Source organism: Gossypium hirsutum, chromosome A09, assembly GCF_007990345.1.
Source record: "Gossypium hirsutum isolate 1008001.06 chromosome A09, Gossypium_hirsutum_v2.1, whole genome shotgun sequence".
Taxonomy (NCBI): domain Eukaryota; kingdom Viridiplantae; phylum Streptophyta; class Magnoliopsida; order Malvales; family Malvaceae; genus Gossypium; species Gossypium hirsutum.
Genome location: NC_053432.1, coordinates 79,441,883 through 79,462,186, shown reverse-complemented (window position 1 = coordinate 79,462,186; position 20,304 = coordinate 79,441,883). Strand labels below are relative to the sequence as shown.

Sequence of the window (20,304 nt, the reverse complement as noted above, 5' to 3'; positions counted from 1 at the left end):
GTATATTATGTTAATAATTAATTAATTTTAATTTTAAAATATTAAAAAAATAGTTTTTTGTTTTTATAAATTTTTAAATATTTTTTTATTTTTTTAATTTTAAAAATTAATTAATAGCTAATGTGACATTCAAGTGGTGATTTACATTAATTCGATACCAGACATTAACTTGAAAGCTAAAAAAGAAGAAAAATTAAATGAAACGCTAAAATAAATTTTTTATAAAGTTGGAGAACTAAATAAATCATTATTTTATAATTTTCCTACTAGCTTGGTATTTAAGGGTTAAATAAATAGAGTCAAGCATAAGTTTATTGACTCAACACAAAACTCAAGTTAAAGCAAACTTGATTTGAGATAAAAAAAAAATTTCTTGAATAATCTCATTGTAGGTTATGATCATATTTACTCTTTTTAACACAATGTTTAGAACTAAACATAGTCCCTTTCTAACCCATAAATAGGATGACAATGTACTTCAGTACATTCGAACCCACATAATCTTGCATTGGCCACAATACCCATACTAATTCAACTAAAACTCAACCGGCATAAAAATTAAACTAATTAAACTTATTTATTTAGTAAAGAACGAGTTTAATTTTTATGTTAATTTAGAACTTTTTTTTATTTTTGCCTTTGATAAATTATCAATTATAATTAAAAGCTAATAAATCTAATGTAAAAAATATACAAATTAAGTCAAACTCATCTTGGAAATGATGAAATCAAATTCTAACACTACTAACTTATAAAAACATTTTTCCAATCCAACACAAAATTTATAATAGCATTATTAATATTATCGGGTTTATTTCTATGAAACATGTTTATTTTTAATTATTAAATATATATTTTACAATCTCAAGAATATATTTACTCATTAAATAAGGATTGATTTAATTTATACTAAAATTCGATTAATTTTAAAAAATAATTAAAAAATAAAATAACACTTCAAAAGTAATGAAAAAAAAAAATGAAAGCAACCCATAGTGAAAGAAAGTATTTTTGGATTCACAGGCCATGAATTTGAAGCTTCAGCTTGAAATTGTAGAGTTCAATTCCTGCATTAACACATCATTGTTGTTGGTTTAAATAAGAAAAATAATAGCATATTACTTATTAATAAAATTTAATGGTTTAAATTATAATATAATGTTTTATTATATACAAAAATTGTTTTTGTTTAACGCTTTGAATATAAGAATAAAAGAATAATTTTATTATTTTTTAATACACAAACCATAAGATATGTATACTAATAATCCTCTTATAGTTATTATATTTTTAGATTACTTTCAAATAAAAAGTTCTAATAAAATATATTAAATATAAGTTATTTTAGAATAATGGTAAGATTTTATCATTATTAATATATTAATAAATTATTTTAATATCAATTTAATAATATAATAAATAATAAATACTCTCATTAATTTAAAAGTTTTTCCAAATTCATTCTTTTTACATATTATATGTAACCGCCCAATTTTTAATGGCGACAGAATAGTAGTTTTGAGACCACAAATTTCCATTGTGTATGTTCATAATTATTATTTTTAGAATATTTATAAATTCAATATAATCGTATTAAAATTTGGTTTAGAAATATTAATGTTTAGATAGTTAATTAAAAGAAAAAGACTAAATTTAAAAAAGTGTTAAGTCTAGTAAATCTTGAATTCCATAGATTTAATAGTTCATTTATGAGATAAAAAGGGGCTTAAACAATAATTAGCCCATATGATTATTAATTGTCTATAATGGGTTTTTAAATGGTGTTTGTAAAAGGTTTTAAGTAAGGGTAAATAGGTAATTTAGTAAATAAATTAAAATTTAATAAAAGAAAAGCCAAAAATCATCATTTTCTCACCTTCTTGCCAAAAAACCTAGGGAATTCTCACCATTTTAGAAGCTTGATATTTGGCTAACATATGAAGCTTGCATGTAAGTGAATTTTATACCCGTTTCTTGTAATTTTTATGTTTTTAAGATTATTGCAACTAGTCCAGCTAGCTCGTACCTTCATTTTTTATTCTATTAAAAATTTTGAAAGTTGTCATTGATGAATATTTAATATTTTTTTTATTAATATTATGTGTTTGGAATTTCGATTATGTTATATGATAAATTTGTAAAATAATTTTTGTTAGATTTTGATTTTAGGATTAAATTGTGAAAATGTCAAAATATTAGGGTTTGATAGTGAATTTGATATTTATTAGGGGCTTTTGAGGGCCTTAGTATATTTGGATAAATATTTATTTAAGGAAAGAAATGATTAATTTGATGAATTTAGGGTTAAAAGACTAAATTACAAAAATTATAAAAGCTTAGGGTAATTGTGTAATTTTAGAAAATAAAAGGGTATTGATTGTAAAATGGATTGGAAATGAAATATATGTTGATAAATAAAGAATTTTACATTTTAGATCAAGATACCATATATACTCGTGGAAAAGGAGAATTTACGGAATACTCTCTAAACTTTTGCAACTTCTACAATTTGGTCCACGTAAATTCGTACAGTTTAGAATTTAATATCAAAATAATTTAATAAGTAATCTAACATGATACAATTTATATATTTGTTTTTAATTGATGATGATGGATGGTAATTTGAGGTTTAATATTGAACTTAATCCTGGCTTGATTTGAACGCAAGATAGAGTATAGTTGTGTTTTGGTGCGTTATGGTGGTTTGGAGTGGAGATGGTATTGAAGGGATCTTTTTGTATATTTCCTAAGTAAATCGAGATTCAGCATTTGTTGCTAACTCTCGTGTTATACTTTTTTTTTGTGTGCTAGTTAGATTAGCTCTTATGAGCATTAGTGTGATGGTTGGTTTAGCTCTTATGAGCATTGGTGTGATGGTTGGATTAGCTCTTATGAGCATTGGTGTGATGGATGGATTGGCTCGAGTGAGCATCTGGTGAGTTTAGTTGGACTGATGAGATACTTCTATCTGTAAGTCGTTCTTTGAGATGAAAATCTCGGTAAGTTAATTTATTGAGTAACTTTGATGAATTTTTCAAATATTTTTGAAATTTGAATTGATAAGTTATGAATAACCAAATGAGATTGTGGATGACAATAAACTTTCATGGTTGTTATATTAATTTTTTATTTGTTTTGTTCATTTTTGTAAGATTTATCGATTTAATATGTCAAACTTATTAAGCTTCATTGAGTTTATTTGTGTTAAACTTTGTTCTTGTAGTTACTTGGAAGGTTGGACGATCGAATCAGCACTCAAGTTATACTATCCAACTTAATTCGATAGCTTTTGAAACGTTTATTTCAAATTATATGGCATGTAATGGGTTGAATGATGATACAAATGTTTTGGATATGTAAATAGTTAAGTATGAATTTAGTTGTACAAAGTGTTTTGGTTGATCTTCTTTTGGTGTTTTTAGTGCCTTATCAATATGTGTATATGGCCATTTGATACTTGTTGGAATGGTTAAGAGTATATGATGAATTGGTTGTTCAGAAGCTAAGATGTGGTATGTTTGAGTGGGTGTTTGTTAGGTGATATCCTGGATGAATTAATAGGTTGAATTAATGTTATATTTTGATATAAATTTATGTAAACTTGTGGTACTAATGATGGTACATTAGTTGGGCACTGAATTAGTTTGATTTTGGTATGATTTTAGCATGATTAAAGTCAAATTGGATAGGTATTTTGATATGTAAATGGTTTGCTTAAGTTCCAAGTAATTTGAAATGGTAAATTTGTGTTTTAAGGTTCATTTTGAGGCTACATGGCCTAAGATACGAGCATGTGTCTCAATCGTGTGTCCCTTGTAGGTTCAAGCATACAAGTCAGGCAGTTACATGACTTAGCACATGACCTGGCACATGGGTGTGTGGCTTATCCGTGTGACCCAAGTCAGTAAGTTACACGGGCATGGACATGAGCTGGGACACAGCCGTGTGTCCCTATCTCGAATGTCCACACAGCCTGAGACACGGGCGTGCGTCTCAGCCGTGTGATCCCTGCAGTCCAAAATTTGCAACTTTTTACTAAATTTTCCAAATGTTTTCGATTTAGTTTTGAATTGTTTCTATAGTATTTTTAGGGCCTCAAAGGCTCAATTAATGGGACATTATGAATGCATTTGAATGAAATTTAATTATGTTTGTATTAATGTATGATTTGAATGGTTTACTATTTTGTTGGTCTGGTAATGCTTCGTAACCTTATTCCGGCAACGGATACGGATTAGGGGTGCTACATTATAGATGGATAGATTATATACTTTTTATATTTTAGAATTTAATCTCTTTATTTATTAAATTTAAAAATACAAATTTAATTATTAATATTATTAAATTATATTACAATGTAAAACCTTTTGTTATAGGACTCCAATAAAAGTAAGAAAAATTAAAATCTGAAATAAAAATAAAAATATGAGCATATTTTTTTAAAGAAAAATAAAATCTGAATAACAAAAGGTTCAGGAATCCAATGTCAACAAGCCAATAACAACATGCCACGTGTAATATTTACTTTTCTACAAAACCAACGCAGTGATCTCTTACGTGGCGGATTCGTATCCGTCAAATAGCTAAAAACCATCTTGAATTCGGAATGCTGAGCTGTACTTGGGGGTTTTAACTTTTAATTACCGTCAAAACTATAACGACGTAATAATCGTGGTCCCTAATTAAAGACGGACTTGAAATCTAATTATATTAAACGATCAATGATCGAACTTGAAATCCGCCAACCTATGCGGCCCTATATAAGCACCCGTTTTCTTCTTATCCGTCTACTCCTTTTCGTTTTTGCGTGACCTCGAAGCATCCAAAGCATTGAAATACCCTCCTTCAATTTCCCGATTCCAACAAGTGATTTCAAAAAACCCTAACCCTATCTCCAGTTTCAACCACGTCTTGAGTTCGTTTCGCTTTTCTTTTCGTAGGTCGTTGCTAATTCTCTCTTTTCTTAATCGGTAAGTTTCTCTCTTCAAATCCTTTTATTTGTTTATTGAATCCATCGCATATCATCCTCAAATCGGTTTCTGTGCTGTTTGTTTGTTGAAATTTTCTTTTCCCAGTTCTTTTTCCTGATTTAGATGGAAGATTCTTTTACTGCGTTAGAAGAAATCCCAAAAGTTTTAGGGTTTTCTTAATTCTAACTTACTCAATACCACGTACGTGTATAAATTTCTCTCGTGGAGATTATTTATCATGTTTGTGTGTTTCGTCTCTTGAGGTTGAGCTGTTTTAAAAATATATATATATGTATTTTCTTTTGCTTTTATTTCTCAATATCTCCATAAATTGTTGTGGGTTACTTCTGTTTACTTTGTCAGATGGCGGCTAAACCTCTTACGAGTGAAGCAATCGCCCTCACAGAAAAGAAAATGGACATGACATTGGGTGAGCTTTTAACTGTTTCTGCCTTTTCGAAGTTATTTTCTTAGGCGGTGAACATGTTTCTGATCAGTTTGCGTTTTCTATGGACTTAGATGATATCATTAAAATGTCAAAAAATACTTCACATAAATCTAAGAAACAGCGAAGGATACCGGTAAGAATTTTTTTAATCTAGATAGCACATTTTTATCGTTGACCATGCTTAAGTTGATATTCTAACCTGTTCTTCCCTTTACTATCAGAATAAAATCCAGAGACCTGTGAGTAATGCTGCTAAAGATAAGGCCTTGAAGGTACGACAGTACATGGACTCGCGGGCCTCTGTTAGACAGGTGTGCAATTTATTTACTGCTCTTGTTGATAAATTTTCATGTCTACTTGAGCCATATTATGACTTGGACTCCCCCTTTTTTTTTCCCCCCGATTCTGCTCTTTGCATGTTAATCAGGGGGTTCTAGCTCAAAGAAGGTCTAATTTCCAGGGGAACCGGTTTCCTTTTGCGGCTGAGGCTGCACGTAGGGCTGCAGTTGCTCCAATACGCAATAGAGCATTTAATACTAGCAGGGTGGCTAATTTGAACAAGCCAAGGTATATGGATGTCAAATAGTTTATATAGTTGCTTTATAAAGTAACTATGTTTTCTTCTAGCTTTAATAGTCGTGTTTACAATTAAAACATAATTACTGCCTTCTAATGGTGGATTCTTATAATTGAGTCATTGCAGGTAAATTATGGATCTTCTACAATATTGATGACCTCTGGAATGTGTTCCTGGTTAACTTATTTCAAGTTGCATGTTATGTGGAACACCTAATATTTGATCACATTTCTTGTGGAAAAGGCAAATGTGGGATTAATTGAAGTATTTGGCTATTCTTTGTTTGCACTACTCAAAAGTAGTATGCGAGTAGCATAAGCTTTGTATCTATATCGTGCAAGGTCCTCAGATTAATTGGTGCCTATTTTGGAATTGGTTTTGCCTTTTGGGTGGGGATGTTGAAGCATTGAGTAACGAGTGTTGAATGTGGTTATAATGTTTGAAGAAGATTGATCTAGAAAAATACATGATACCAAGTTTTGATGAGCTGTGCAAGAGATGAATGTGTACATTCAAAAAATAGTTCTTGTAGTTGGCTTATTACATGATTTGACAACTGTTGACATGTCTAGAAGTGTTAATGGGGTAGTTTTTGCTCATTCTAATGGGTTTTGTAATTCCATGAGCAGGGTCAACCATTAATTTTGATTTCCTTTTTCAAGTAATTTTGGCTGCTTGAGATTCTTTGATGGTTTGTCATTGGAGGTCACATATCCTTCAATTTACACTAGTTTTAACTAGTTGGGAGAGCTTGTGGTTTATGTAAAAGCCCTTGTTCTAAACTCGTTTTCCAGTCCACTGTTGATGGTTCATCCTTTTCATCTTTTCTATGGTTTCTCCTGCCTGCTAAATCCATGGTTGGGTTTTATGTTCTTTTAATAACAGTGGTTGGTTGACACCATGATACACCATTTAAAACGAATATTTTTGCTGAGGAATAGATTGTTGCTGACGGTGCCATATTGATATCTGAGCTAGAGATATGAAGCTGGAAGAACACTGGGTTGGGAAATATTGAAAGTTTAAGCTGATTTTATCTAGTTGTCTTGATGTAAATTTGACTTCTGTTATGCTACCTTTTCTCAAGTGGTGTAGACTTCAAAAGGTGGGGTTTAGGGGTTTGCCCCAATTGTTGTTGCTGCTTGTCTGGATCATGGTAAATTCCCTGATGTGGTTTCCCCCTAGTTCTGCTCTTCTTTTGAAGCTTTACTCTCCGTTGATTGCAATGAATGTCCAGAGTGGGGTTTAGGTGCATGATCATGTTTTGAAATTGAAAAAGTTTTGCGGAAAATAAAGGGAGTAGTACAGATTGTTTGTTTGTCTTTCTGTTTACTGGAAATAAATAGTCTTCCTATGCTGGTAAGATTCCCAATTCTCAACTTTTTGTTGATGGTTGACGGCATGTTTGGTGAAAGCTTAGTTCCTCCCTGGAGTTACCTCTGTCATTGTTTTGTCATGTTTTTGTTATCCATTCATGGTTTTTGCTTCTCGGTGTAGGGTTGGAGGACCACCTGTCCAAAGGAGGGCTGCAAATGGCGGTTTTACTGCAAAGGTACTCATTTTTCTCCAGAAGCTCAAATGGTTGGTCATAGGCATGTAGTGAATTGTAAATAATGCTTTTTTACGGATTGGAACCTAGATTCTATAGATTTATTGGCTTTTTAACTTTGCAAATTAATAGTTTATGATTCCCAATTGGATTGGAATTGTCTTGTGTGACTAAATCGTCATTTATTTGATTTTCTCGGATCACTTGTATTAATGCTAAGTGAGCAAATTTCCTTTTTTGTAGCCACAGCAGCAGCTACAACAACAACAACTACAGCAAGACCAACAAGAGAACATAGTAACAAAACAAAGGCCTAAAACATTGGATTCCCTCTTTGCCAATATGAAAGAAGAGCGATTGAGGGTATTGTCACATCAGAACAATGGTGTACAACCTAATGGCCGTGGCCGACAAAGAATGCCCTGGGGAAGAGGCCGTTTTGGCAACTGATGTATGAGATATTACGAGTGTCATATGATAGGTTGTTTGTTGCCCTTGGTTTTCTCTTTTCATGTCTGCATGCCAATGGTGATATTGTAAACCAAAGGATTGCTGCATCTTGTTTTCTTTGACTTGCGCTATCAACTTGTCAGTCAAGACTGTTTTTCTTATATATGTTGGGAAATGTGGGAATTCAGTATGTTCAACTGAAACTAGGAGGCATGTTGTATGGTAGCTATATTTCACTTGCTAGCAATATACCATTGGATTTGTTACATAATGGTGTTTTATTTAAATGAGAAATCCATGGGGGGAATCCTTTATTTGTAATTTGTAGAGCTTGGGTGCTAGCTGCAAGGTGCTAAGTTTTGTTGGAATTCATATGTTGTCTTCACCCTGACAGTACCATCCAACTTCAAATTAATATTCCAGACCGATATATGCCGAATTTATATAATGATTTTGTACGATATATCTGCCAAAAGTTCGGAGCATGAGAACTTCAAAATTTATTGTTTTGACACCTATGAATTTTCTCATATGAGCGATGATAAGTGTTTTCACATGAACCTAGGCAGAGGGATAAAATCTCAAGGAATTAAACAAAAAACTGGGATAAAAATGATATATGAACATTCCCAACTTGGAATTGAAAACAAAAAAGATCCCCATCATTTCCTCTTCTTTTTTCTTTTTACAACAGAAAATTTTCAAGTTATTTTGAAATTATAAAAAATAAATTTATTAGAAAAACACTTTTCAGATGAAGGTTTGGATTCATTTAGTCCTGAACATCAAATAGCTTTTATATCATTCTTGTAATTTTTTTTTATTTAATTTATAAGCTTTTTATTAATATTTGCTATGTACTACAATTTATTGTTATTGTATAAAATAATATTATATGCTGACAGTGTCACATCATCACATTTTTATTGTGTTTTAAAAAATAACAAAGATAATGAATTTCAAATTTAAGTACTAATTAACCCTAAAAAAAATTAAACCTAAGAGGTTATTTAAAATATATAATTCATAGTTTTGGGGAGTAAGTTGCAAGAATATACAAAACAAAAGGATGAGAAATTAATAAAAGAATTGACACCATAATGAAGTGGAAGTTGGGTCATAAACAATTGAGATGGTGCCAACAATACCATTCACTACTTTGCTTAGTGACAGCTAAAGGCTCTCCCAACAACATGCTCCATAACTTGGTTCCAGCGCACTCTCCTATATATTGTATCTCATTGGACAACAATGATATATTTCAATTATGGTACACTCATGATATCTCTTTTTATGTAAATATTATATTTCTATAAATTTGGGTAATTACCTAGTTGGTCACTCAATTTTTAGGGCGTTTTTATTTTTGTCACTCCAAATAAAATCCTTACAATTTCATCATTCAACTTTTAGGTGCTTTCATTTTAGTCACTCAAGCCATTAAATCTCTAGCATCAATTAACTTGTATACGCCACATCATGCTCACAGTTTTATTTTGGTCACCCAACTTTTAGGTCGCTTTTATTTTAGCCATAAAAAAATCCTTATTTAAAGTATTGATTGGGGTAAAAAAATTAAAAATTAAAATGAAAAAGTGGTAAAAACTAAAATAATGCATTAAAAAGTGTTAAATTGTACTTATTTATCACATTGCCCAATTCTAAATTTCTTTTTTTTAAATATTGAAAATTTAAATTTTAGTACATAAAAATAAATTAAATAAATAGTTAAAAAAATTATTCCTTGATAATGTAATTGATTTGTTACTGTAATATTGTAATTAATTAAATTAATCTCCTAAATTTTAAAATTTTATTTTATGTTTCCATATTATTCTTAATGAAATCAACTCGATAGCTCATATTTAATAATTGTTTGTGAAATTTAAATTTATTTTAATTATACAATCTTTACTCTTTCATACTAAGCTAAAAACAAAGAAAAACCATCACAATTAATTAAATTAATTGCTTGTTTTTCGTTTGGGTAATAAAGTGATGAAAAAATTATGGAATTGGTTTGGCATGGAAGACTCAATATCATATCATCAAAAGAAATTTGGGTTTCATGTACAATTATGAAAGATGATTTATTTGAGTTGATTTTAATTTGGAAACATAAAATAAAATTTTAAGATTTAAAAGGAGACTAAATTAATTAATTTCAATATTACATAAACAAATTGCTTGACACGATGAAGGGATAAAAATTTTCAATAACTTATTTAAATATTTTTGATATTTTGAAATTTAAAATTTCAATGTTGAAAAACAAAAAGAAATTTAGAACTTTTGGCAAGGGTTAAACAAGTATAATTTGACAAATTTTAAAGCATTATTTTAGTTTCTACCTTTTTTTTTCACTTTAATCCTTAATTTTTTTTACCTAATCAATATTGAAAAAAAAATTGTAAACATGATGTGGCGTGTACAAGTTAACTGCCATTAGAAATTTAACAGTTGGGTGACTAAAATAAAAGTGCCCTAAAAGTTAGGTAACCAATTAGGTAGTTTACCCTAAAAATTTTACATAACTTTTTTTTACTACATTAATTCTGAAACTTGACAATTTTTCTCAATGTAGTCCTTAGATTTATTTACGTTCTATTCATAGAATTTGAATTTTGTTAAGGTGTGATAATGTTACAATATGATATTTGTGTCATGTCATAACGTGAAAACTGTATTAAAAATTATATTTTTAGATTTTATATAATTTTCAAGTTTATAAATGATGACTTATAATTTTAAAATGTCGTATCTTCACATCTTAATAAAATCCAAATAATGAAGAAGATTGAGAAAAATTGTCCTTGCATCAAATTCTAAGTTTGTTTCTCACTTATCTTCTTCCTCTTTTGGTGCATCGAATGAAAAAAGAAAAAAAAAAGAAGAGGTTCATATGCAAATGCAATAGCTTACGCATGTAAAAAGTGAGAATATTATATAAAGGTAACATGCATCTTCATGTACCCATCTTATTTTATTACATTATTTCTCCTTCAAGTCTAAGCTTCTTCATTTTCTTTTTCTGTGTTACGGTAAGGTTAATGTACGGATCTAACCATTTATGTATTTACATATATTTTCATATTCCATTATGCTTTTAATTATTTTCTTATGTTTTTTCAATTTACTTTTACTCATTTTAAAGCCCAACTTTTTCCTTATTCAACAATGACACAGAATAAAAATACGCCACCTTTTATGGTCCTTCTATCTAGGACTTGCTTGAATTTCACAATTTGTGTTATTTTATTTATTTTTTTATGTATTATATAAATATTTACCATAGTATTTAAATTATTTTTCAGATTTTTCTATATGTTGAGTATCTAGTGTTCTTAAAAAAATGAAAGATGTTATAAACAGTGACGGAATATAGTGGAGACCCAAAAGGATCATGACTACTCTAAAACGGTAAAATTTTAATTTAATTTTTTTATAATTTATAAAATTTTAAGTTAATAATAATAAAATTACACTTTAATTCCAAAAAAAAAAATTATTTATTATGAAAATATAAACTATTAAAGAATTTCATAGAATTTCGTACTCCAGTTCTAGTTATAAAATCATAAAGAATCTTAATTTCGGAAATATGGACTTTACCCCCATAGAATTTATTCCCTGCTATAAAAATTTCCATCAAATTTACGTGATTGAAAGAAAGCAAATCATTCTTCCCTTTTCTTTTTCATATGGCATCTAAAATCCCCCCCCTTTTTCTTTTCCCAACAATTCTATTTTCTATTGAACACTTGGAGTAGGTATGAAGTATTATTGTCAAAATACTTATCTGTTTAACATAATACTAGATCATAGCACACATATGATGTAAATATTCGACTATAAAATATTTTTATTAAAATTTAATTTAATTTTTTTATCTAAGTGGCAAAATTGAAAGTTTAAAATAAAAATGAGTTTTTATTGATTTAATATAAAAATGTAAAAACATATAAATATAATTGTAATAAAATCACTTTTTTTTTATAAAAAAATATATTATTTTTTGCCTTTCACAATTGAGTTATAACTTAATTGATAGGTAATATCAGTTCAATCAAATGTTTAAATAATAGTATAGATTTATTATTAAATATAATATTTAATCCCAACTGTAAAAAGGAGGATTTTTTTGAGATATTAAATTTAAATTGGTATAATTTTTTTGGCCCTTCGACTTTATAAAATAATCATTTAATTTTTTATTTAATATTTTACCTCTTTTAATTCTTGACTTACATTTTTTTTGTTCAATCATCTAAAATGGCTGAAAAAGTTAATTTTTTTAAATATAACTAATGATGCATACATGTGAATTATCACGTGGATGATATGTCAACATTTAATTAATTTTTTTAAAATTTAAAAAGTTCAAAAAAATTATAAATTTATTTTAAAAATTAAAAATTATTAAAATTATTTTTAAAAACATAAAAAAATAATTTTAAAATTTTTAAAATTTAATTAAATGTTGACATATTAATCACGTAGCAATACATGTATTATTAAGTTAACTTTTTCATCCATTTTAAGGTAATTTAATAGAAAAATATAAATTTAAAAACTAAAAGATATAAAAAAATAAATAAAATATTAAAATAATCATTTTTAAAAATTGGAGGTAAAATAATCATTATGGAATTTAAGTTTTACTGTAAATTTGATTTAAATTTATTTAATCGAATTATTTACATAATTTAATTAATTAATAGTATTTTCGGACTGTTATGATTGATTCTGATATATGAATTTATTTTTGTAAAAAGAATTAAATTAAATTAAATTTTTTTAAAAAAAGGGCCTTATTATTAGTGGCTGCTGTTCGAGGCATGATGTTGGATTTTGCGCTTTCCTCCCACAGATTGTGAGTAGTGGGGATGGCAATGGAAAAGTCCACATATGTTAATTACAAAATGACATTTTAATTATAGTATTTTATAAATTCTTTGGTTATTTATTAATTAATTTATTTCTTGATTCTCTTCCTACTGATTTTTGTTTCCCGATTTTCATTCAACCCTTTTTAATTTCCATAATGAAAATGCACTTTCTTTCTGCAACTTTACACAAATTTTAATTTATAGTAAGAAAAAAAAAAGAAAATCACCGAAATTTAAAAAGAAAATCATATAGCCATTGTATTTAAGTGTTGAATTAAATCATGTTTTAAAAAATCACACGAAAATAATTTATACAAAAAAAATTAATTTCCAAAGTGAAAAAAAGTATTAATAAAAAAATTAATTCTATATTTAATATTATTAAACAATTTCTTAATATAGTAAAAGAATTAGTTTTAAATAATTAAACAAAAGTACAAAAACACCGAGAATGTCCCTTTCCTAACAGGACAAAAACAAAGTACGAGAAGGGTTAGTTTGGTCCAAACACATCGAAACCCGCCACTGGGGACTTCCCGAACTTGGAAACTATACAAAATCTCTCCACGTGGCCGATCCTCTCAACTCCCTTTCTCTCATCATTCAATACTTCAACAAAATCTTTCTCTTTATTTTTGTATTTTCTTTCCCTCAATATTAATTCTCCTTATTTATTTATTTATTCTTCTAAATTCTTCTTCGTCTCAATATAAATTCCACCGTTTCCTTGCTATGATTTGATTCAAAAGAGAACACTTTTCTACAACGCTAAAACTCTCTTATCTTAACTTCTTATTCTTTCTGCTTTACTTTGCTTTGCTTTGCTATTCTCTGCTCTGCTCTCTTGTTTGGTTTGATTGGACCGATATGTCGAAGAACGTTCTGGTGACCGGCGGAGCAGGTTATATTGGGAGCCACACGGTGTTGCAGTTGCTGTTAGACGGTTACAGAGTGGTGGTCGTTGATAATCTGGACAATTCCTCCGACGTTGCTATCGAAAGAGTCAAAGAGCTCGCCGGCGAACTCGCCAAAAACCTTTCTTTTCACAAGGTTCCTTCAACAGTTAACTCACCGTTTTCTAGTTTTTTCTTTCGTTTTAATTAAAAAATTGAAAATATTCTGTTTACTCTGATGAGAGACTGTTTATGTATGTATGTATGTATTTATTTATTTATTTATTTTTCTTTTGTTTTTACTGCTATTTTGGACCCTAATTGATTTTAAATTGTTAAATTTAATGCTTAGTTGATGATTGAATTGCTATAGCTGGCAACATGTGTTGTGAAATTCGGTGATATGTTCTGGGAACTTTTGTAGATTTTTATTTTTATTTTTTGAAATATTTGCGAATAATAGATGAGTTTTCACTGTTTAGTTTCTTTTTTCTTTCACGAGATTTTCTATAGTTTTAAATTTTACTGATAAATAATTTAACTGTTTTATAAATATTTCTTGTTTTCTTTGCATTGAACTGTGGTGTTAATTTATTTAACTTTTTTAGACAAAAAAATTTATATTACTTTTATCAGAGATTGCTTGAAAATTGAAATGCACGTGGAAAAAGTAGAGCTTTTTATTGTTCGAAGTGAACAATTTTGGTGAGGTAATGATTACACAGAGTTCCTACTGTCTTGCTAGGTGAAGATTCCTTAATTCTGGCTGAGAAAGCCTGTTTAAATTTTTTTCCCTTTAATATATTATTATTTTCTTTAAATTACCTTATGAATATTTTTTTACAGTTTGGGCTAAAAATTGCGCCTTAACTTTAAATTTTTTTTTTAAACATTTTTTTACTTTTTTATTATAGTATTTTTTTTAAACATTTAACCTTACACCCTTTGCAATTTTACATTTTTGTTCAAAATTGATTGTATCATTACTAAATCAATCAATGGGGAGACTAATTTGATGTATGACATATTATTTATAATTAATTTAATTTTTCAATTAATCTCTAACTTTTATTTATTTGTTATTCTGGCTTGAGTCTAAATATTAGACGTGGTTGTATATATTTAATTTTATTTTTCAAAACTATTTGTTAAAAAATGTGTGGAAGATTATATTTTTATATTCATATTGATAAATGAATATGTCTCGAACATAAAATACAAGTATTAAATGAAGTGCGGTGTTTATCATTGGAGATTTGCATCTTGAAAATCAAATGTTGATCGGAATTTGTCTGATTTTGCCAATAATCAAATTTCATCTGTGCTCTGGGATTATTGTAACAATGTTGTTTAAATATGTGCTCTTGAGTTATTATGAACATAAATCTGTGATGTTCCTAATGCTGGAACATCTGTTTTCAACTGCAGGTGGATCTTCGGGATAGACCGGCACTCGAAGAAGTTTTCGCCGAGACAAAGTACGATTTGGATCGATATTCGGTTATCATTTTTTTTTCTGTTTTCTCTTTCTAGACAGCTAACGCTGTTACATAATTATGTCATAGGTTTGATGCTGTGATTCACTTCGCCGGACTAAAAGCAGTCGGTGAAAGTGTACACAAACCGTTGCTCTATTACGACAACAATCTTATCGGGACGATCACACTGTTGGAAACAATGGCTGCACACGGATGTAAAAATGTATGTCTCACTCCCTTTCTTATGTTTGATAATTCAATATTGTTATTAATCAGACGGTGATTTGGAGCTTTAGAACTCGATCAGTCTTCTAACTTGGTGCATTGCAGCTCGTGTTTTCGTCGTCGGCTACCGTTTATGGCTGGCCGAAGGAGGTTCCATGTACCGAGGAGTCCCCTTTGGCCGCAGCCAATCCATATGGACGAACCAAGGTATGGTATGCGAGAGTATGCAATTCTTATGAGTACCTAGGAATTTGTCAATTAACATCTTCTCCTATAGCGTCAGCTAATCAAATCGGATGTTGGTCTTTCAGCTTTTCATAGAAGAGATCTGTCAAGATCTCCGTCGTTCTGATTCTGAATGGAAGATCATACTTCTAAGATATTTTAATCCGGTTGGTGCACATCCTAGTGGCTACATAGGTGAGGATCCCCGGGGCACTCCGAACAATCTCATGCCTTTCGTGCAACAAGTTGCTATTGGGAGGCAACCGGCATTGACAGTGTTTGGAAATAATTACTCGACAAAGGACGGTACAGGGGTAAGTTTTTTACGGTTCCAGTAAGTCATTCCTTTTATTCTTATCCCCTCCTTTGCACCGGAAACTCAGGCATCTATGGATTTGGTTTTGAAACTTAAACGTCTATTTATTTGTAAATTTCACTTCAAGGTCTCCATTTCTCTGTCTACTTTCAGGTACGTGACTACATTCACATCGTTGATTTAGCAGACGGCCACATTGCTGCATTACGTAAACTATCTGATCCGAAAATAGGTAAATTTGCATTCTTTGTTCCGTTAAACTCGGCGGATTGTTCTTCCTTTTCGTTTCACTTTGTATTCAATTGTCTTCTATGAAAGGCTGTGTGTCTTGACTTGATTAAATGCTTCAGAGTATTTGGTTTTGTAGTAGCAGAGATGAGTCATATCTTCGGTAATTGATTGTAATTAGCTATGCTATTACAGGATGTGAGGTCTACAATTTAGGTACCGGAAAGGGAACATCGGTTTTGGAGATGGTTGCTGCATTCGAGAAGGCATCCGGAAAGGTATTGTTTCCATGTTTCGTTTTCGAGCTATGCTTATTTTTTCAGTGGTGGTATTCAGCTAACAGGCCAAATTCATCATTTGCATCAGAAAATTCCTTTGGTGATGGCGGGACGTCGACCCGGTGATGTTGAAACTGTTTATGCTTCAACGAAGAAGGCTGAGCATGAATTGAATTGGAAGTAAGAGCATCCCCATTCATGCAAAAGCTTTAAGCTGATCTTCATACATTGTGCTAAAGGTAATCCTTGGTTTTATCTGTTGCGATTTCAGGGCAAAATACGGCATCGAGGAGATGTGCAGGGATCAATGGAACTGGGCCAGCAAGAACCCGTATGGATACGCATCTCCGAACTTGAATTAACTCGGTGCCAATACTTTTGTCAGGTCACACAATACCTATGAGATTAGATTTTCTTAACTTTATACAGATTTAATTGAGTTTGATTTATCATTTTAGATGATTTATAAAGAATAAGGTGGGAATTTGTTTTGATCAAAGCTTTGTGTAGTCTTTTAAACAAGTTGCTGCCGTTGGTGATTGTTGTCAAAAGGGAGTCAAAAATGAAAAAACCTTAGAACTATTTTTAGTAACACTATCCTTGTTGTCTTGTGTCTTTATTTTGTTCATCTTTTGTATTGCTATGGGGAGGGAAGGGGCCAGGCCACCGCTATGAACGGCAGAAAGCAACGTTAATACCACTGGTCCCATGGGCCAAGGCCCATGGCAGGTAGGGTCAAAGTACAACGGCTTTTAATGCTTCAAATAATTAAAATTTAAAATTTAAAATTTTAAGAGGTTTATGAGTAATTTTATATTAATAGTCATCCAGATACTACTCACTGTTATTGGTTGGCTTAGGAAGAAGATATTTACAATTTTTTACACGAAAAATCATTTACAATTTTAAAGGATTTATTAGTAATTTAAATTTTATATAAGTGCTCACTACTAAAAGTGATTGAAAATGTTGAAAGGAATCAAAGGCTTAAACTTGAGTAAAGAATCCCCCATTATTAAGGTCAAATATTGAGTAAATAATAAATTTAAATTGTTTGTAAGAGAAAATAGTAAATTAGATAACTTGGGACTAAAAATTATCCTATAAAATTTAGATGGTTTGATTGGTAGTCTAGATTCGAGTTTTATTACGTGTAATAATTATATGTTAATTTTTTTTAAAATTATTTTGAGTTTCAATTCACTATGTGTAAGTATTGTTAAGATTTATTCTACTTTAGATTTAAATATATTTTTATTTGCAATCTATTGTATTTGTATTAATTATGATTCGACACTATAATTATAAATTTCAAGAAATTTGAGTATATAAGATTAACTCAATGATTATTCTATTTATTATAAGTGAAATAAGAAAAATGTATTCAACAAACAAATTTTAAATATCACAATAAACAAAAAAATGAATAAATTCAAGAGAGAAGACGCAAGATAATTCGTACAATTCAATCAGAATCTTATATATGGAATTAAACTAAAAATTGAATTTCATATATGAATTTTTTAATTTAATTATTAGGATCCGTTTATTTACGTGTAAAAAAATTTATGAAAAATTTTACATTTTCTCGTGTTTATTTTACATAAAACAATTTAGTCAATTAACTTATAAGTTAACGTAAAATAAGTTTCTTTTTTAGAATGATTTACTCTTTTAGAAAGCGTAAGTCATTTTTTAAAAAAGAATTCTTCTATAAGTAATTTTTTATATAAAATTTAACTTAAATCAACATTAATATTATTACACTGAAAATAAATTTTATTTATTTAAAATTTTAAAATACTAATATAAGATATTATATTTTTTGATATAATTAAATATATATTTAATTATTTATATTTAATCATATAATAAATTATTAATATAATTTATCATTTAATAAGTTATTTAATATTTCAATCTCATTTTAATAATAAATTTTAAAAATAATATTCTTAATGTATTATGAAAATATTTAATATTAATATTTTAATAATAAATAGTTATTACAATTATAGTATATTAATAATAATCGTTTTGTAGTATAAAAGTTAAAATATGTGATAAATCTATGTATTCTTCACAAATTTTTAATTTAGTCTTTGTACTTTTATTTTTAAGAATTTAGTCCTTCTACTTTTCAGATTTGAAAATCTAGTTTAATTTGTTGACATTATTAAATTTTTTTATCAATTTTGTTGATGTCACAGTTTTAAATAAAAAAATATTTACTTGATAGTCATGTAATAAAAAAATGATGTTGTAATAACCTGAATTTAACAAAATAAAACAATGTAAAATATAAATTTATAAGCATAAAATAAACTCAATTAAACAATGAAAAGATAAGAAAATCTCAAATATATATTTATTTCATTAAAAGTAATTTTTGTGAAATGTTTTTAAGAAATCTGTCAAATAATAGAAATATTTTTTTAAAAAAATCATTTTTCAAAAATTATTGTGTAAAACCAAACTACAACGTCAAGGTTAGACAATTTGTATGGGTTAAACTCTCACTTAGTACACTTCAATAGCATATTAGATACCACTATTACTTATAGTGAAAATGTACACAATAAAATGCATTTTAGAATAGCTCATTATTCAAACAAAATAATGACCTAAATGATCTAAAATTGTGTTAACACTTTATTGAGTAGTAATAGTTTTTCTTAGAATGTGGATAATACTTCGTCAGTCTTTTAATTTATTTATATTTTGAGTATATTTCGGAATAATAAAAAAATTGTTTTAAGTTTTATATATTTTTTGTTTGATTTCTTTTATTTAATATGTTTTTATATTTAAAAGTTTTTGTCTACTCTTATAGTGCATTTTTTAGTCTTGCTTATATATGTAGTATTGCTTTTGCAAGTGATTTTAGAGATGATTTTGTTATTGTCCTATCTAGTTTGGTGGCTGCTTGATTTTTTTATCAATTTTTGCTCGCCGCTTTGGACCTTTCAGGACTGATTTTCTTATCGTATTAAGTACTTACAACCACTCCAGATATGTTGTGCTTGAGTTGTGATAAAGCCAATTGTCAACGTGCCATAATGTCCTATTGATATTGAGGCTGAAACCTTTGTTGTGTTGATGAGGCTTGTTCTTCACCGTTTATGACGGATGTTTGTTCTTTTTTTTCTTGAATTAGTGAATTTTCGTTTAAAAAAACTATTATATTTTTCTCGGTAGAGTGGAGAGATGAAAAATTGAAGGGATAAAAAAATAAAAAGATCAAAAATATAAATTTTCTTCCAAGATATACTTTGCAAGAAAGATGAAAATTTTTAAAAATGCATAATTTTAAATTAGCACGCACCTCTCATTCATTTTCTCTTCTTTCATCATTCTAATATAGAAAATTGATTTTTATGCATTAGAATGAAATTTGATTATCTCTCTTATTTTCTTCTCTCTCGCTTTTCTATCCAACCAGACACACTCTTAAAGTTTGATGAATTTCTCAATCTTTTACTCAACCCCTTACATATAAGAAGGTAAAAGCACCATTCAAGTCCCTAAATTATATCTTAAATTGCATTTTGGTCATTCTATTGAAATATAAATAAATTAGTCTTTGTATATTGGATGAAAGAGCAAAATAGTCTCTCCTTTAAAGCCATGTCATTATTAAATGCTTATTTTTTTGTGTTCTATATATAAAGCATAATAATAAATTTAGCCCTCGATTTTTGTATATTTATTCAAATTGAATAAATATATAAATATTGATAGTTAAATTTGTTATTATGCTTTATATATAAAACATCGA

The 20,304-nt window shown here is 28.6% G+C and overlaps 2 protein-coding genes across 5 annotated transcripts; both read left to right on the top strand.

The window, feature by feature from the left end:
• The first annotated feature begins 4,745 nt into the window (after positions 1 to 4,745).
• Positions 4,746 to 8,315, top strand: LOC107896458 (uncharacterized). Its single transcript, XM_016821634.2, has 7 exons — positions 4,746 to 4,970; positions 5,334 to 5,400; positions 5,490 to 5,551; positions 5,640 to 5,729; positions 5,846 to 5,985; positions 7,493 to 7,547; positions 7,788 to 8,315. Exons 2-7 carry the CDS (start codon positions 5,334 to 5,336, stop codon positions 7,992 to 7,994), a joined length of 621 nt encoding a protein of 206 aa, XP_016677123.1. The 5' UTR covers positions 4,746 to 4,970; the 3' UTR covers positions 7,995 to 8,315.
• Positions 8,316 to 13,511: 5,196 nt separating this feature from the next.
• LOC107896457 (UDP-glucose 4-epimerase GEPI48) lies at positions 13,512 to 19,689 on the top strand. Of its 4 annotated transcripts, none has more exons than XM_041077023.1 (10): positions 13,512 to 13,945; positions 15,205 to 15,254; positions 15,342 to 15,477; positions 15,585 to 15,686; positions 15,791 to 16,018; positions 16,174 to 16,252; positions 16,444 to 16,526; positions 16,615 to 16,706; positions 16,798 to 16,911; positions 19,497 to 19,663. In XM_041077023.1, exons 1-9 carry the CDS (start codon positions 13,751 to 13,753, stop codon positions 16,886 to 16,888), a joined length of 1,056 nt encoding a protein of 351 aa, XP_040932957.1. In that variant the 5' UTR covers positions 13,512 to 13,750; the 3' UTR covers positions 16,889 to 16,911; positions 19,497 to 19,663. The 4 variants fall into 4 exon arrangements, with proteins under 4 accessions (XP_040932957.1, XP_040932956.1, XP_040932958.1 ...); XM_041077024.1 differs by having other exon boundaries at positions 13,518 to 13,933; positions 19,497 to 19,689; XM_041077022.1 differs by lacking the exon at positions 19,497 to 19,663 and having other exon boundaries at positions 13,514 to 13,945; positions 16,798 to 17,118.
• The last annotated feature ends 615 nt before the right edge of the window (positions 19,690 to 20,304 follow it).

What these genes read in the sequence shown, in the direction of transcription:
- LOC107896458 (XM_016821634.2), top strand. Translation starts at nt 5,334, where the DNA reads ATGGCGGCTAAACCTCTTACGAGTGAAGCAATCGCCCTCACAGAAAAG. An exon ending in AGAAACAGCGAAGGATACCG is followed by an intron (nt 5,552 to 5,639) that starts GTAAGAATTTTT and finishes CTTTACTATCAG; the next exon opens with AATAAAATCCAGAGACCTGT. An exon ending in ATGGCGGTTTTACTGCAAAG is followed by an intron (nt 7,548 to 7,787) that starts GTACTCATTTTT and finishes CCTTTTTTGTAG; the next exon opens with CCACAGCAGCAGCTACAACA.
- LOC107896457 (XM_041077023.1), top strand. Translation starts at nt 13,751, where the DNA reads ATGTCGAAGAACGTTCTGGTGACCGGCGGAGCAGGTTATATTGGGAGC. An exon ending in CGACAAAGGACGGTACAGGG is followed by an intron (nt 16,019 to 16,173) that starts GTAAGTTTTTTA and finishes GTCTACTTTCAG; the next exon opens with GTACGTGACTACATTCACAT. An exon ending in GAGCATGAATTGAATTGGAA is followed by an intron (nt 16,707 to 16,797) that starts GTAAGAGCATCC and finishes TTGCGATTTCAG; the next exon opens with GGCAAAATACGGCATCGAGG.